Source organism: Echeneis naucrates, chromosome 24, assembly GCF_900963305.1.
Source record: "Echeneis naucrates chromosome 24, fEcheNa1.1, whole genome shotgun sequence".
Lineage (NCBI taxonomy): Eukaryota > Metazoa > Chordata > Actinopteri > Carangiformes > Echeneidae > Echeneis > Echeneis naucrates.
Window position 1 is genome coordinate 8,145,960 of NC_042534.1, and position 16,996 is coordinate 8,162,955.

A 16,996-nucleotide genomic window follows, 5' to 3' on the forward strand; every position below is an offset into this window, starting at 1 on the left:
AGTAAAACATAAGTGTGGGAGAGTAACAACACTCATGCTGATTGCGTATTTATGGGGTTTAACTATTCTTCTTGTTGCTCTTTTTTTGTTTGGATGGTATTTCTCTGCTATATCTGAATGCACGTGTGTTTTTGTTTACATACTGTATGTTGTCCTTGTGAATCTGTGCTGTGTACACTGAAAAGAAAATGTAAAACTCCATTGGCAGTACAAGTTTTTAAGATCTACTTTTGACAAAGCTGTCAAGTGACAGAGACAATGTAAAGCATTATTTATTAGGGGAAAAAAGTTTTGTATCCTTCCTTCAACTTTTGTAATACTCTTTAACTGTTCCAATACTCTAGATGGTACCATCATGACTTTTATGGGACAAAGAACTAGCTGATAATAATTAAATATTTCCGAAAACCAGTCTTGTCTTTTTGTGGTGGGTATCTGCGGATGCTTAATGATGTGGGGGTTTTTTTCCCCTCTCCTGTTAGTTAACTGCCAAAATGCAAAGTGTTGAAAGAAGTAGAGCCAGAGAATCAGACTGGAGTTTTATTCTGCTTTGAGTAAATGTGACCTCATCTTTTAGTAAACACATACAGCATACAGGTATTCTCAGGACATGGACCTGTATCTGTGTTCACTTCTGGTTGCAATGAAGCAGTTTTCACTATCAAACAAATCAAGTGAACAGATTAAAACAAAGGAAAGCAAATAAGAGAGAAGCAAAGACCAACAGAATGAATTTCCATGAATTTCTCATTCAACCAAAAGAAAAAAAAAAAAAAAGATCATTGTAGAAATTAACTAAATGTTACTATTCATTGTCTCAGTCTACCTAGAGATATTACCGAATCATTGGAAAATGAATGAAAGATGGTGCGGCAGAGGTGTAAGCTGGCCCACCTGCCCCCATGTGGATGCTGTGATGAGCAGGGCAGTCACCAGAGCCAGTCTGTTCTTCCGAAATTTCCAAAAAACACGACATCCGTCTATTCACACAAGGCACTTAACAGGTGCTTGGACTAACTGCTTTTCTTTGGAAAAAAAAATAGAGACCTATCTTTTCATCATACAAGCTTTATAAATATTCATTATTTAAAAAAAAAAACACAGCAAATGCAAAAGACTTGTGAGCATCCACATCATCAAGATGCAGGCTGCATGATTACAGTTTGAAATTGGGTGATTAAAATACTATGCAGTATTGACATAACTATAAATGGATTGAATTGATTTTGATAGAGGCAGCACGGTGGTGGAGTGGTTAGCGCACAATAAGAAGGTGGCAGGTTTGGTTCCCGGCCTGGGGGCTTGCTGTGTGGAGTTTGTATGTTCTCCCTGTGATTGTGTGGGTTTTGTCCAGGGTGCTCCTGCTTCCTTCCACCGTCTAAGTGATTGCTGACTCTAAATTGTCCGTAGGTGCGTTTGGACAATTTGGTGTGAGTGTTTGTTCGTCTGTGTTGGCCCTACGATGGACAGGGCTTTCAAAAGATGTCTTGAAGGGATTTTTGTCGTGCTTAGTACACCTCCTGTGTCCAAATTTCGATAGGACAAGACTTCGAACCTTGTCTCCAGTGTTGTGATATACTAAAAGACGCTTGTGTGCATGTCCATCCACAAATACACTTGAAAAAGTGTCTGGTCACTCTCTCCCGCACATTCACAGACAGGCCAAAAGTATTTCATGTAGGTCTCTGCGTAGATAAGTGAACTGAAAATCACTGGATTGTTATATAGACTTCAGGAGGTTTGCATATTTTCTGTTATATGAAAATCATTTTCTCATCTATACACACCAGGACGTTGGATATCACAGTTCGGTACAGTAGTTTAAGACTTTCATCTGATGTAGCCCGTTGATAAAACTGTTGTCTTCATGCACATCAAAGCTAAAATAGTACAGGCAAACTTCATATGTTATATTGAGGGCGTTTCTACAGTGTAACATCTCAACACCAGCTGACAACAACCCTGGTTTTGTCCAAAACTAGACTACAGAGACAATCAAATATTTGGTTCAGGACATCCTCTTTATTGTTGGTACACAGGTGAGGAAGGAGGGTGGGGTATCAAAGGTTAAATTGCTACTATTTAAACCCCTCCCACGCACCGTCCGACACAATCCCTCTGCTCATCCTGCTGATGCCGGCCAGCTTGACTTTGGCACGGGCTGTCCACCTGACAGGACCCGTTGAATCCTTGGAGTCCGACAGGTTTGCATAGCGAGAAGAGTCCTCTTCCAGACCTTGACCCCCCCAGGAGGCCAATTCCAGTGGAAGACCTAGAGACTCCGAAAAGGACATCAGAGGGAGCCCTTTCAGACTCTTGTCATCGGGGGCTTCATCAGTCACAGTCTCAGCCAGGTTCTTCAGCTGTGGCGGCTCCCAGCCTTCTATCTTCTCCAGTTTTTTGGTTGGTGAAATCTGCCTCATCGTCATGGTAACGCTCTCCCAGAAACAGTGGCCCCTCTCTTGTTTGTCCTTCTTCTCTTTCTCCTTCTCGTCATCTTTGATTTTCTTGTGAGACCTTTGAAGGAACACAAAGGTTGAAGTGAGATATGAGATATACATGAGATATACAAATATATAAGTCTGTTTAAAATGCAGGTGGCAATTATTTGTGCCACTGCTTTTGTGTTTGCGTTCAACCTGCCATTGTGCTGACCACATAAATCTAGAGATATAGATATAGAAATAAATGGTAAAGAAAGTGAATGTATGTAACCTTACCCTCTGCGGTCAGCCAGCTTCACTCCAGTCAACAGGAAGTGCTCGTCATCTTTAGAGGAGAACATCTTCTTAGCCTGCCTCTCTCTCTTGGACATGATCTTTTTCACTTTGGCCTCCTGACAGAGAGGAGCAGACAAGAGAGTATTAGATTTAGAAATGCAGAACATAAACAAACAACCTCATCTAGTTCATCTTAGCTTCTTATCTCTGGTGGATTTAAGTTCACGGAAAGGAAATATTTCAAAAAGTCACCTCCACAAGAATTTAGAAAAGCAGTATTTCAGATTAATATGCACTCTTACAAAGCTAAATAATTTAGCAGTCCACATATACACATATTTTATTTAATTAATTAATATGTATATATATTTTATTATTATTATTATTATTTTATTTATTTATTTATTTCAGATTTTGAATAGGGCTATTAAAAAGAAATTATCAACTGTAAAGTGACAGTTTTCACATTTAGTGACTGATCACATCACTCTAAATCAGACTAATCAGACAGACTTTGGACAACAGGTTGGAACAACAGTTCATTCCCTGAGACTCAGTTACTAACAATCTTGCCATTTCTTCCCACATTTCCAGTCATCTGCTCCCCCAGTTTAATTCTCTTTCTAACAATTCCACTTACTCTGCCACACTCTCTGTATTCTGCCATCCCAGCTGCAGCATCCCAGCCTTTGCCTTTTCTTGGCTGGGTGTTATTCTGTCTCTTTGATTCTGTCCCTTTTTGATGTAAGCCAGGTTAGCTGCTTGCTCCTGATTTAAGTCCCTGTGCTGTGATACACTAAACCGCTGCTAGCTGTAGGCTTATATTGAACATAAATAGCACTTCAGATGAACAAGCTTTTTTATTACTGTTGGACGAGACCCTGAAAGTCATCAGTTATCAGCCGATGAACAGATAGAGACGGGGGGAAAAAGACGGCGTTCGAGCGGCATTGGCTTGGCAGTAATATTTGGCACATTCCAGTGAGGACCCTCCACTCCCTCAGAAACTCCCCCGGACTCTCCTGTCACTGCAGAATTCCTCCCTGCCCTTGCAGCTTTTCCGCCGAGCACAGATACCACCCTGCTCTGTGATTATGGAACAAACTTTTGACTCAGTTTCTCTATGTGCCGGGGAGGAATTCTCAATGTCATCTGTTAAGGTCATAATATTGACTCCTACTTTACATCCATGGTTGCGTTTCCTTTACTATTATCAAAGCATTCTCAGTGTTATTTCAAGAAAGCACCCCCTTCTTTTGTTTCTGTATTTTACTTATCAAGGAGGTGCTCGATACAATGTGCTGTGTGTGAGAGCCTCTACAACAAGCAAACAACTCACTGGACATGAAAGTAGGCACTCTCAAGCCAAACAGGAACACATACAATACGATCTGTTAGCAGGCCTGAGATCAGGCTTCAAAACGTCACAGTTTAGATAAGATGGACCTTCTCAGAACTGTTTGTCCTGTTTGTGTATACAAAACATACACCCTTCATATTTTATCTGAAACACATGAGAATACTCCTGATTCCACTCCTGCTCTCCTCTCATGTCCAAACTATGTGATATTTGATCGATTTCGCTTTAATTAGATGTCTCACTTTTGTATCTCATAACAGGCACTTCACTGATAAAAATGAAAAAACAACAACAAAAAAATACAACTTCCTCTCCTCACCTCATCATATTGAACATTCCTGCGGACAAGCACACTGCCAATTTTTTATTTTTTTTTTTCCTTTGGGGGGGGGGGGGTTATTTTCATCAAAATTATTGGCAAAATTTTATCTCAGATATTTCAGCGTCCTGTTTCAACTCATTATATCTCTCTCCTTGTTCGCCTTCTTGGTTCCAGTGTGCCATCAAGTGCATACTGCGAATCAGATATGCATTCTCTGTATTCTGAGAAACCAGATATGCCAAAAAGGTTTATCTGTGGGTGGAAGCATCTGTGTGTCTGTGTGTGTAATGTATCTAAAGTCCACCTTTGTATGTGCATGCATGCATGAGGCCTGCCTATTCACCATTCACTTCAGCATTAACCTCCAGGCATTTAGAGCCAAAGCTGCTCAGTGGCCAGTAATCTCTGCAGCCCAAAAGTAGACCCAGTAAACCCAGCAGCGCACTGAGGCCGATTGTGAGGGGGAGCTTTACCTACAGCTCCACACTTGGCAGAACAATAGAGCTCCTATTGGGCCAAATTCTTCCATCCATACCTCTGAGGTAGAAGCTGAGGGATTAAAGACTCATTTGATTTTGGAAATACTGTACAAATGATCAGACATCACTATTCCAGCTTTTTAGAAACAGCTTTTGCTTTTGAACTCTTTGCTTCAGTATTGGTGGCTCACAATATTCTGGCTTCATATTCATCCATTTGTTCATTTTTATCTTTCTCTGTGTCTTCTTACTTCATACTATGTTCTTTGGCTGTATCCACTTCCATCGTGTATTTTGTCAATCATTAATTAAATAACAGAAAATAATAGGAAATTGCTTGTCACAGCAATAAGATATTTAGCAAAATGCCTGTGGCAGCAGTGCCTGATGAAAGCCTTCCTGTCTAGAAATGGAAGCAGCCTTGTGCAGCTGAAGGTAACTTCCACCTCCAGCCCTCCATGTCTGCCTTGCGTGTCCTAATATGAGCATAAAACAACCGACAGTGAAAGAGTTGTAGCCTTCCACGGTGTTAGAGCAGTCTGTGGCTATTTTCAGCCTTGTTTTTCTTCCACAGTGATTGTTCCACTCCAAAAGGCCCAGCTCCTCGAAAGAATGCTGCATTTCCTTCCCTTCTCCAGCCCGGCCACCCTCGTCCTCACAAACAGCCCAGGTCACGAAATGTGCCCGGTGGACAAAGTCACCTATAGCAGCTATACATGCAGTGGGAAGGCAGCCACAGTTCAAAGACAATAGCCTGTGAGCGTGTTAGCCTTAAGCTTGACACGCTCAGAAATGTTCAGACACGGCTGCACCTTTGAACAGAGACCGGAGATACTTTATATATATATATATATATATATCCCATGAACAAAGACACAGCACATAATCTTATTCACACGCTCGACACAGCTGCAGATATGGCGATAAAATCACCCATATCATAACACCCTTATTTACAAATACATTTTCAGGGATGATGATAAAGCAGATCTAGCAAGATTGAAAGATTTTCCCTTCACAATTTACAACCTTGAGCACAAATGTGAGAATTGACTTAACCATGAGCTGTTGGTGGTTTGACAAATTCTGCATCACGTAGCATCAGCTATTTGGAAATCCTTTGCAATATTTTTGTGGGATGTCCTTCCTTAAGGTGCTTTCATAAACCAGAATTATTCTTGAAATCTTGCTCATTCATTTTCATTGTTGCGGACGGCACACAAGTCTATGGCCTAGAAAACCTCCATTTTGTTAAGGACTGCCTTTTAGACATTAAATACTGAATGTCACAGACCTTCCTCCTGCTCAATCAATCCAAACCTGAAGTCCCCCTTTGGTCCCCCTGAAATTACAACTGAGCTCCAAATCAATCTTGGCAACCTGTCCACTAACATTAAGTCTCAAGCTGACAATCTAAGAGTGAACTTTGACTCTGACCTCTGCTTTGACCTACAGATAAGCACGGTAAATCAATCCTGCTTTCGTGAACTACAGAACATTTCTAAAGTTAAAAAGTTTCCAACCAAACAAGATGATAAAGTCATCCATGTATTCATCTCTTCCGTCACCAGCCTTGCAGACTGGTGCAATGCTGTGCTGTAGAACAGCCTACCCAAAGAACTCAGGCTAACAAGCTCAATATCCTTTTTTTTTTTTTTTTTTTTTTTTTTTAAATCACCTTAAAACTTACTTTTTGTAACCCTTCTTTTCTTTCTTTTATTTTTATTGATTGATGTTAAGTCAATGTTCAACACTGGATTCTTGTTTTATCTCGTGTAAAGCACTTTGTAACACTGTTTTGGAAAGTGGTATATAAATAATAATAATAATAATCATAACTGCAACAGTGGAACTAGAGGTTTACTGCAGGTCCGCACATAATGACCTCACCTCCCAGTTCAGAGTTTTTGTATAAGGATCGGGGTACTCACATAGATGGACTATGATGACAAACCCTAACCTAACCCTGTGAAAAGGTCAGTTTTAAAGTAAAAGCTGGTAGCTGAAGGCTGATATGTTTACAGATAAATGCTGCAGCCTCAGCTGTCCTGACCAGACAGTGTATCTGTACCTCAGCTGCAAGTGAAACACTTTGTCATCATCTGACAGGATATAACTGTTTTGTGTACGTATGTGTGCCTGTGGGGGTGTGTGTGTGTGTGTGCGTGAGTGAATGTGACTGAGGATAAGTGTGTGCTGGACGGGTGCATATCTTTAAGGAGTCATTGTCGGACGTAAAGCAGTGTACCCTGAGTGTCTGGGAGCAGATAGTGTGTTTGTGTTTGTGTTCACGCCAAGTAACAGTGTTTAGTTGTGCTGTTTACCTTAGATATGCCAGTGGCAGCATCCTCTTCTTCTTCCCCTTCTATATCTTTGTCCTGACACACACACATACACACACACATCAGTGGTGAGTTAACACAAATAGCAACCTCCCAACACAAGCACGCACGCACACACCGTCAACCCTTTACAGCAGGGATGTGTGAGTGTGCGGCGTGTGCAGGCTTTCCTGTAAAAGAGAGGGAAACCTTTTTAGACCTGTAACATAAACACTGACTGTTTGGAGAACGAGATGAAGGGATGGAGGGATGGAGGGACTTGGGGGGAGACAAAAGGAAGCCAAAGAGCTCAGAGGGCACATTTAAACAAAAGAAAAAGAAAACAAATCCATGACCCATTTCCATTCACATTACTATTTGGATACATAAGCAGAGCTATTTTGGTTGCATTGTGCTTCAGTGAGCAGCCATTTTTCCATTTTTAATGGATGCTTTGCAAAAAGTTTGCTTTATGCTATTAATTCCAATTATTTCTTCTTTGAAATGAACAGGTTATGACCACTCCATATAAATTTAGTTAGATGAGTTCTGTGTGGAGAATTAAGAATCTGTATATTTTTAAAACCAAAATCAACCTTATAATGAAGCTCACCAGATAACGGCTGTACATCCATAGGCTGTCCTTAAATGTATTTCAGATTTACATGTCCATAATAGCGCCATAAACACAATAAATGTGAATGCCCGCATTTATCACGAATGTTCTTTATAATCTTTTAATGCCTTTCACTCGTATTTGCCATCGTCTGATTCCTCAGTATGCCTTTGAAGACTTCTGACTTGCCCCACAAGCCTTAAAGACATTAAATCATAAGAGGGCAGCAAGAAGTCATCAGACATGCAGCTGAGCCTGAGATTACTGAAGTGGAGCCAGAATTCCTGTAAAATGATCAAAGCTCTAAGAACTTCTAACATCTTACACCGAGAGAGAGAGAGAGAGGAGGAGAAATGGTGGTTGGACGTGTCTGAGCAAAGTCTTCTGGGTCTCTGCCACCTGAACTGATCAAAGACACACACACACACATACTGATTGCTGACTACTGTTAGAGCGTAAAAGCATTAACAACTTGGAACAGTGAAGGAAAAAGAGGGGGCAGTCAGAGGGACAGAGTAGTGTTTGCAGGGGGGGGGGGGCTCTGCATTCTCCTCTCATGGGGGGGCCTTTTTGTTTTTTTACCCGTCTGTCTTTCTTTGTGCAGATTTTAGGACCGAGTTGTCTTTATAAGTCAGATTATGAGGCAGTAAAATGCACAGTGAATCTCAATATGGAAGCACCACGGCGATCACATACCAAACAACACAATACACCACATTCTCCAAACCCGGTGACTAAGAGAGTGTTTGTGGCTGCAGTCGCTCGCTGGCACACACTAACGTTTCACTCAGTGTATCTGAAGAAGCGGGCAGTTGGATGAGAAGATCGACTTTCTTGTGTTTGTGTGCTAAATGTGAAGCCGAAAAACGAACAGAAAACTTCCCTTTATTCTGGCCTGAGAGAGTTCACATCGCGCACCATGTCACACTTCAATGTCCTTTCTGTTTTTTTAGCAGTTTGTTGAGTAAAACAAGACACTAACCAACTGCACACAGCTCATTTTAAATTAGCGAATTCGTTTCTATTAGTCTTAATACTCAGGTTCATTATGCTGTTTTATAAGTTTTCTTGGGTATTTGTTGCTTTTTTCATCACGTTAGACCTCATCAATCATTATCACTGTAAGAAATCTGATATTTCCAACTTGCAGTTACCAGTTGGAAACAGATGTGACCAATTTTTCCGACTTAACTGCATGTAATTACAATTTGAACAATAGAATGAGAGCACAAGATCTGTTCAAAAATAGGAAAATCTGCCCTCTGGCACCCCTAAAGCTCACTGACTGACAGGCTATATCTCATTTATCATCACAAAAACAATATGTGGTGGTTTTGCAGGCATAAAAGACAATCGGGAGCTTCTAGATAGAACTAGATTATTTTTTACACCTTGCATCCAGCTTTCATGGCAAACTAAGCTAACTGTGTCATGGCTTGAGCTTCATATTTTATGTGGAGATATGAGAGTGGTTTTGAAATGTTTGACTCCCCCCCCCATCCCCTTCAACAGATGATCCACTCTATCTTTTCCTAATGATTAAAATGTGAGGCTGTCTGACATGCTCAGACCTCATCTGTACTTTCATGATCCCACTTCACAGAGCAGGCCCCGACAGTGGAATAAGAGCTGTATTCAGGTGTATTACCACTTTAAGCCATATGCAAACATTGGCATCCCCTGTGAGCTCACAGCCGCCTATTACAGCCTCCTGAACTTCAATAGAGGGTGAGCAGTGAGAAAGCAAAGCTACAGCTCTCAGTTCTGCTCTGGTCCTGGCACACTGGAGAGAGAGGAAAAGTATTGATTTCAAAATGTGGACATTGCCTCCTTTTCTCTTTCAGTCTGGCTGGCGGTCTCTGATTTACAGTTTTGAATGACCATATTGGTAAAGCATCCTCTACAAAGAGGTAACTCTGAACAAAACACAAAGGGAAGAGGGCCATTTTATCCGGTTCTAACAACAAGTACACGTGGCATTTTGATCAAGTGTTTCAAAAAATACTACTGGCAGAAGAAATCAGACAGAGTAGCGGATTTAAGATAAGAAAAAACATGCCTGTGACCAGAAAATCCCAAGTTCAATCCCTGGATGCCCGGGGTGAATGTGGGTGGAGCGAGCTCAAGAGCAGGGCTTGAGGTGCCCTTGATTTAGGCCTTTTATCCCAAACTATTCCAGTAACAAAGAGATCCCATTGATGTCACTCTAGAAAGCGTCCAGGTGTGAATGTGTGTAAAGTGAGTAAAAGTATGTAAGTGATACTTTGCTTTTCTTTGTCAGAAAAGCTGCTGAGATATTTTTATAAGGATAGAAAAATGGTGTAAAGATTATGAGGCGATTATGAATTACAGGGGAACCCAAAATACCATGATCTCAATAAACCACAGTATCGTTAAAGAAATCCATTTTCTGTACTTTATTTTTGTCTTGAACAAACAGCCAATTGGATCTTCTATTCTGTATTTTTGGCAAGTTCACAGCCCGTCACACTATCATGAATGTTTGTTCCTGACTGACAGACTGAATCATAAAATTGTACGACTGATTGAATGGTTGAAGTTTCCCTCGTGGCTTTTTTGCTTTCAAAGAACCAATAAAAATTATCACTGGGTCCTCAATTTCACATATTGACTGACCACCCACAGAATAGGATTTGACATAATTTTATTCCCTGATTAATATGAAAGGCTTCAACTAGCTGCTTTCCTTTAAACTCTGACCTTCCATATTTCATTTTAGGTAGCTTGATCAAACATTTACTCACCACATTTGATTAACTCTGGTGATTCAAAGCAAAGCTAAACCATTATAATTGTAATGCTGCATGGATCAGTGATTCTTTCTTCTTCCTTCTTCACTTGCTGGGTGAGTCTGACCAGCTACCGGTGCAGCTACTGCAGTTTGACTAAGGGGGAAGGAAAACACTGCATGCCCAGACTGTGTTATGATAGCATTTTATCCTGGCTTCATCCTGTATCACTGCTGGGTTAGAGCTGCCTCTTCACTTTGTTTACAACATTTTATGATCCCACCCGTGACCCCTGAATGTGCTTTACTGCCGTGGCAACTCAGGGTGGACCTCCTGACAACTTTCCCAGGATTTCTCAGTGGACGTCTCCAGTCTGTCCTCAAATCGGCTCTTATCAACCAACTAGTCCTGGTCCTCAGTGGGGGCAGAGTTAGAAACTGCTCTGAAAGCAGATCTTCAGAGGTTGGGCTATGTACGTTGGTTCCCAGGGTGGAAGTAAAGAATTGCTAATAAAAATCAGCCAAGGGTTACAGATTTTGACATTATCACAACAAGAGATGAAAAATGTTGTTGGTTGATATTCCCAATGGCCAACTTTAGTGGATGACATTAATACATCTCATGACAACTGTAACACTGATCAATTTATAGTAGTGTATAAATACAATGAATAAAACCTCACATTTGTGTATCACAAAATCACAATTTTGAAATGTTAGTGGGCATTTTTAAATATTTAAACCCCGTTAAAATGATGTGATTTTTTTTTTTTTTTCAAAACTATTGCTTGTGTCTCTCTTCTTTCATTGTCCCTTATGAGCAAATTTGTTGTTTTACAGATTCAAACACTGTGGAAAAAAAAAACCTCTAAAACCTCACACACAATGGTTTATTACACGTACTCAATAAAACTGTCCCCTTAAAACCTTCATTCATTGTACAGTTTAAAAAGAATTTACCACACAAACAGCTGATACCACAAACTTTGACCATCCACTCTGTAGATCTCTATTGAGGTCGACACCGATGACTTCAGCATTCAAATTTTATTGGCCACTTTGTGAAGGTTAAAGGAAAATGCATGTTAAAGGGGTTTTACTCCAAGCGGCTCAAGCAGTAAACATGCCAGATTGTTATTTTCTATGAACGATGGCTGCTGCTTGCCTCTCCTCGCATGTGTGTGAGTGTGTTTCTTATCATAGATTCTCCCCCGTGCCCTGCTAACACCTTGACAGACCCCAGCTGCTTGTGGGCGCTGATACAGAGAAACTTTCGCCCTCCACAAACAACTGCTCCTTGTCACCTGGTATATGGTATCTGTGTGTTTGAATGCTTATGTCTCCCTGTTTGCTGTGACACTGTGCAAAGCGAAGCATTAACAATACTTATCAATGCCACTGGCCAACTCTTGCAAACGGATTTGAAGCTCACAAACTTTTTATTCAGCTTCGTACCTTAAATGTAAACAAGAATCTCTTTAAACCTGTGGCTGACTGGTTTTGTGCCTAATTTAGATGCTTAATTCAGTTATTATATTTTTTACTTCTGTTAAAAAAAACGTACTTATATTCTCCAAACAAGTAAATAAATTGGAAGAAAATGCTTTTGCTGTTAGGGTTATATGTAAGGAGGAGGCACCAGAACCTGATTTTGACACAGACACTTGTTACTGGGTGGGAATAACACCACACACTGAAAGAAGTGGAAAAAATAGGCTAGATCACCAGAACAGCCGATTCAGTTAAAGATTTATACTTATAAAACTACTCCTTTAACCTAGTTGTTTAAGGTAGGACCTGTAAAACACAGTTGTTGGCAGTGAAAAGCTGTTTCCTTTCCATCTATCTCTTTATTACCTTGTAGGAGTGATGATAGTGCCAGGACATGTCGTCTTCCTCTGACGCATAATCCACCAGCACTTTACTCTTGCTTTTCTTGAACATATTTCCACCTGTTGCTGCTGAAACAAGCCGTTTTGCTCTTTTTTTGGATGAAAAGTACAAAATAATAAATTAATAAATATTGGAAGAGTCCCAGCAGTTTGGTCCGTGTTTGCTGCGGAAAGGTAACAGCGACGCACCAGCCGAAGCGCGTTCCGCTCTTTGGCGTCTTTCTCTCTCCAGCAGGAGATCCAGGAGGCTGTCTCTGAACACAGCTTATTCATTCATGGAGGTGCCAGGAGCTGGGGGGATAAAGCTTTTTCTTTTTCTTTTTTTAAAGAACGCTCACTACTCGTTTCGTAAGTGTTTGGCATGTGTTTGGTGCGTCTTTTTACGCAGACTCGACCACCTGGACCTCGGACCGTGGCTCCTCCCACATCCCCCAGAGGCTGTCCCCCCCACCCAATGGAGGGAGGAAGGTCAGAGGTCACATGGCTCATCCGTGGCAAATACAAGCATTCAAAGCAAAGTAATGAAATTTGGATTTTCACATCCTGAACGGTGAAGCGTGTAAACAAGACAATTATTATTTGGAAGTCGCCGTGAAACACTTCCGCTCAGATTCCAGGCAGACTGTGAGGTTTTTGCTTGTACTTGAATGTTCTTTGTGTTTGAATTAAAACACTTATTCAGTAGTGGAGGGCATTACCTGGTCTTTTGTCCTATTTGTTTGAGAAGTATAAAATTGAATTATCCACCACAAGCAGGAATTTAATTAGAACTTAAGAAAGGATTTTTTTTTAATTGTGGTCAAAGTATAAAAATAAGGGCTGCAGGTTATTATCAAGTAAGACATTAGTGGATTTATTTTAACCCTTTAATGTCCTCACAAAAAATGCACATTATCTCTGCATTTTTTATTTTCTTGGGGCAATAATAATATCAATATAACTTTTTTTTTTTTAAGTTTTTAAAAGTAGGAGTAGGACATTAAAGGGTTAACCTACTAATACCCAAAGATGTTGTGTTAATGATGCAGCTGGCTAGATGGCGCTTATGTTATTTACTTTGTGTGCTTTAAAGCACCTTGAAATCCTAGTTTAATCTCCAGAGTCAATATAGTTTTTTCTTTTTCTTTTTTTTTTTTTTAGATCATAAATCCAGAGACAGTCCATGTCAAAAAAGAAACAAAACAAAATCCAAACTGACTGATTCATTTGAACTGGTTCATTCAGTCATTGTTACAGCAACGTGAAACAGATCTGCTATTTTGGTCAAAGATCATGTCGGTTGACTTTCATTTCACAAACTTCGAATTGAACTAAATATTCTAAGAGAAATCTACATCAGATTACTGTTAAATACTGTGATTGACAAATATAAGGTGGAGCTCATATGAATATAGAGAGAATAAGTTTTTCGTATACAATCCACAAGTGAGGGGTTTTTTAATCTCTTCTGCTTTTCGTCTCTTTCTCTTTCCTCAGAGACCTGTAACACCAGGGGAAACAAATGTTACATTATGTTGTTGGGTTGGCCTCACTGAGCAGCTGCAGTTTAGCTCCTAAAACCATTCACCTGATTCAAAGGTCCTTACATTCCTGCTTTCAATGTCCACACTGTACAGTAATTCAGTTGTTGTATGCGTAAGAACGTCCAGGAAAGAAACACAAACATACACTGTTTTTGAACATTTCATCCCTATTTTTTTGCCAAGAGAAATAGTTGTTTTGACAGATTGACGTTTTTATTAGTTCAAACTGTTGGGAAATGTTGTGCCCAGAGTATAATCTGGATTTAATGATGTAGTAACTTTATAACCACTGCTGCAATCAGCATCAAAACAGAATCCAGGCAGACCCATATTGAAAACATTCATTCATTCATCTGTCTTCTACCACTTATCCATTTCTCAGGCACGGGGGGTGATTGAGCGAGTGCAGGGTACACCCTGGACAGGTCACCAGTCCATCATAGGGCCGACATATAGAGACAGAGATGAACAACCACTCACACTCACAATCACACCTACGGACAATTTAGAGTCAGCATTCAGCCTAAACATGATGTCTTTGCACGTTGGGAGGAAACCGGAGTACCCAGAGGAAACCCAAGCACGTGGAGAACTTGCAAACTCCACACAGAAAGGCCCCAGGTCTGGGAACTGAACCCGCAACTTTCTTGTCGTGATTGAACAGCGCTCATAATGAAAACTGTTGTTTTTTTATTGCATAAATATCCTTAATAATCTGTTTCAAATTCTTCTTCTGTGTGTGTGTGTTTCTTTGTGTATTTGTATGCTTGCATGGGTGTGACCTCATTCAGGACTGTTCATAATTGATTTCTTTTACATTATTTGGTGTCAGCTTCTCATTAGTGGCAGCTGACACAAGCCAGGAGTCGCTGTTAGGACATGTCTGTCAGCTGTCAATAGGCAGGTCAGTGACCTTTAGCAGTTCAGGTCATCACTGGGTCAACTGTTCATTTGAAACCCATTGTTGGACATGCATTCCCACAGTATCTCTGCAGAGGCTATTTACAGTCGAGATGGTCAACATCTACTATAGTCCCAACTTGGAATCCCTAGATCAGGCGTCACACCCTAACATGACACAGCATGACCTTCATCCTGTGTGAGGGACATGAATTAGTGCCGTGGTGTATCAAAATTACATCAACTTAGCAGAAGTTTTAACTAATTGCATGAGAAAAATTTTCACTCTGCAGCCGAGAATTTTCATGACTGCAGTGTTTCACACATTGGGTGAGTTTCAACATTTTCTGTATTTGTTGTCTGATCATTTTAAGGAAAATCAAGCTGAATATGACCTAAAAACAAAGCTGGCTCATAAAATCTGACCAAGAAGGTTCCAGCTTCATCACTTAATTACAATTCGTTAGTTGCATTGAAGTGAACTTCAATTAATTGTACAGTCAAAAAGAATATGTGTTAATTAAAAAGATATTATGACCAATAACACAGTTGTTCTACTCAACTTACACAAATTGCTAAAGGGCTCATTTTAAGGCTCACAGCAGTTTGTCCTCCTTAACATGTCATGTGATGCCCCATGTGTATCAGCAGATGCAGTATTATGAAGGAGCATATAAATCACTCTGATCATTGAGACATAAGGTTCTGATGGGGTCAAACAGCCCTGGTTAGATACGGCTGGGATAATCCAGGACAGAGACATGCTGTGAGGATGACGGCGCTGATCAAGGCCTGAAGAGCAGATTTAACGTCTTCACTGCCTTACTGATGTTCATCAAGTTATTTGGCAGTAAATGCAGTCAAGCTGCAAGCCCATGTAGAATTATTGATCCCATTATTGGCTCCAGATCTGCAGAAACCTTTTTCATGTCTCTCGGCCCATTGTTTTTGCTTCATTGTATCCACATTTTCTTCTTTAGTCCACTCTCGTCCCACTCAGCATCCTTGTCAACCACGTCTGTTTTCAGAAAAAGAAAGAAAAAAAAAAAGCCCATTGTACACCCTCTGCCCAGCACCACATGGCAGTCACACAAAGTTACCAACTGGGTGGTGAGCATTGTGACACGATTAACAACTGACAAGTGTAATATTTCAGGCAAAAGCAAAGCTAAAACAGCGTGAATGCTGAACAGACAACACCTGAGACTGTTGCTCGATATTTACCATGTACAGATGTTCAACTGTGCCCACATTGTTATGTCTACAGCGTTTTTCCTGCCGCCCCCAAGTGGTTAAATTAAATTATACTAATTCTACAAAAAGACGATTAATCTTCAGTTGGCAGGGTTAGCAAATAAATTATCATTTAAATAAACTAACAATTAAGATTAAAAGTGAATTCTGGCCCATCCATCTTTTTTAAGCATATTGTTACACATAAAAGGGATCTCTCTTCCTCATGTGGTTACACAGCAAATGGCAGAAGCCAGCTGAGATTAACTGTGACTCATCAGCTATCTGATGAGATTGACAGGTCACAGGGTTCTCCTGCGCAAACCCACGAGACCACATCAGAACTTGTTAGCCAAGAACAGAGATTAAAGCCTTAATTATGTTCACAGGCCAACTCTCAGAGATGTTCCTCAGAGACTGTCCACTGAGTGTGGTGGTAGCGTACAGGTCGTGCCTGAAGAGTGTCCTTAAAGTGCTATAAGGACAGTTTGTTTGTTCTGTGATCATAGTTTTGAGTTTAACATCCACAAAATATACAATCAGACAGGTCAAAGTAGGACACAGTGCTTCCTGCTCAAACGCTTCTTGAAAAAAAGCTTTTATTTATTTCACTGAGTTAAATTCCTAATGGTTCTGGAAGTCTTTTAAAAGACTGAGCTTCCTCCTTTCCCTCTCTTTTTTGCTCTCCCTCTGTGTTTGCTTTTTATCCTTGCCAGGGAAAGGCCTAGTAAACGCTTCTCTCTGTTGGATCAGCAAGCAGAGGAGAAATAAAGAACGAAACTGGAAAAAAAAAAAAAAAAGAAGTAGAAAAAAAACAAGTGGAAAAAAGGTCAAAGATAGAATGGTAGTAAACAAGTAGAACACCCTGGGGGGTCTTGAAG

General features: G+C 40.4%; 1 protein-coding gene across 1 annotated transcript; it reads right to left on the bottom strand.

Moving 5' to 3' along the window:
- Window positions 1-532: 532 nt before the first annotated feature.
- On the bottom strand, window positions 533-12,803 carry LOC115038296 (testis development-related protein). Its single transcript, XM_029497167.1, has 4 exons — window positions 12,425-12,803; window positions 7,206-7,259; window positions 2,721-2,836; window positions 533-2,517 (listed from the first exon to the last, which is right to left on the bottom strand). The coding sequence occupies exons 1-4, from the start codon at window positions 12,509-12,511 to the stop codon at window positions 2,079-2,081; spliced, it is 696 nt and encodes a 231-aa protein (XP_029353027.1). The 5' UTR covers window positions 12,512-12,803; the 3' UTR covers window positions 533-2,078.
- Between the last annotated feature and the right edge of the window lie 4,193 nt (window positions 12,804-16,996).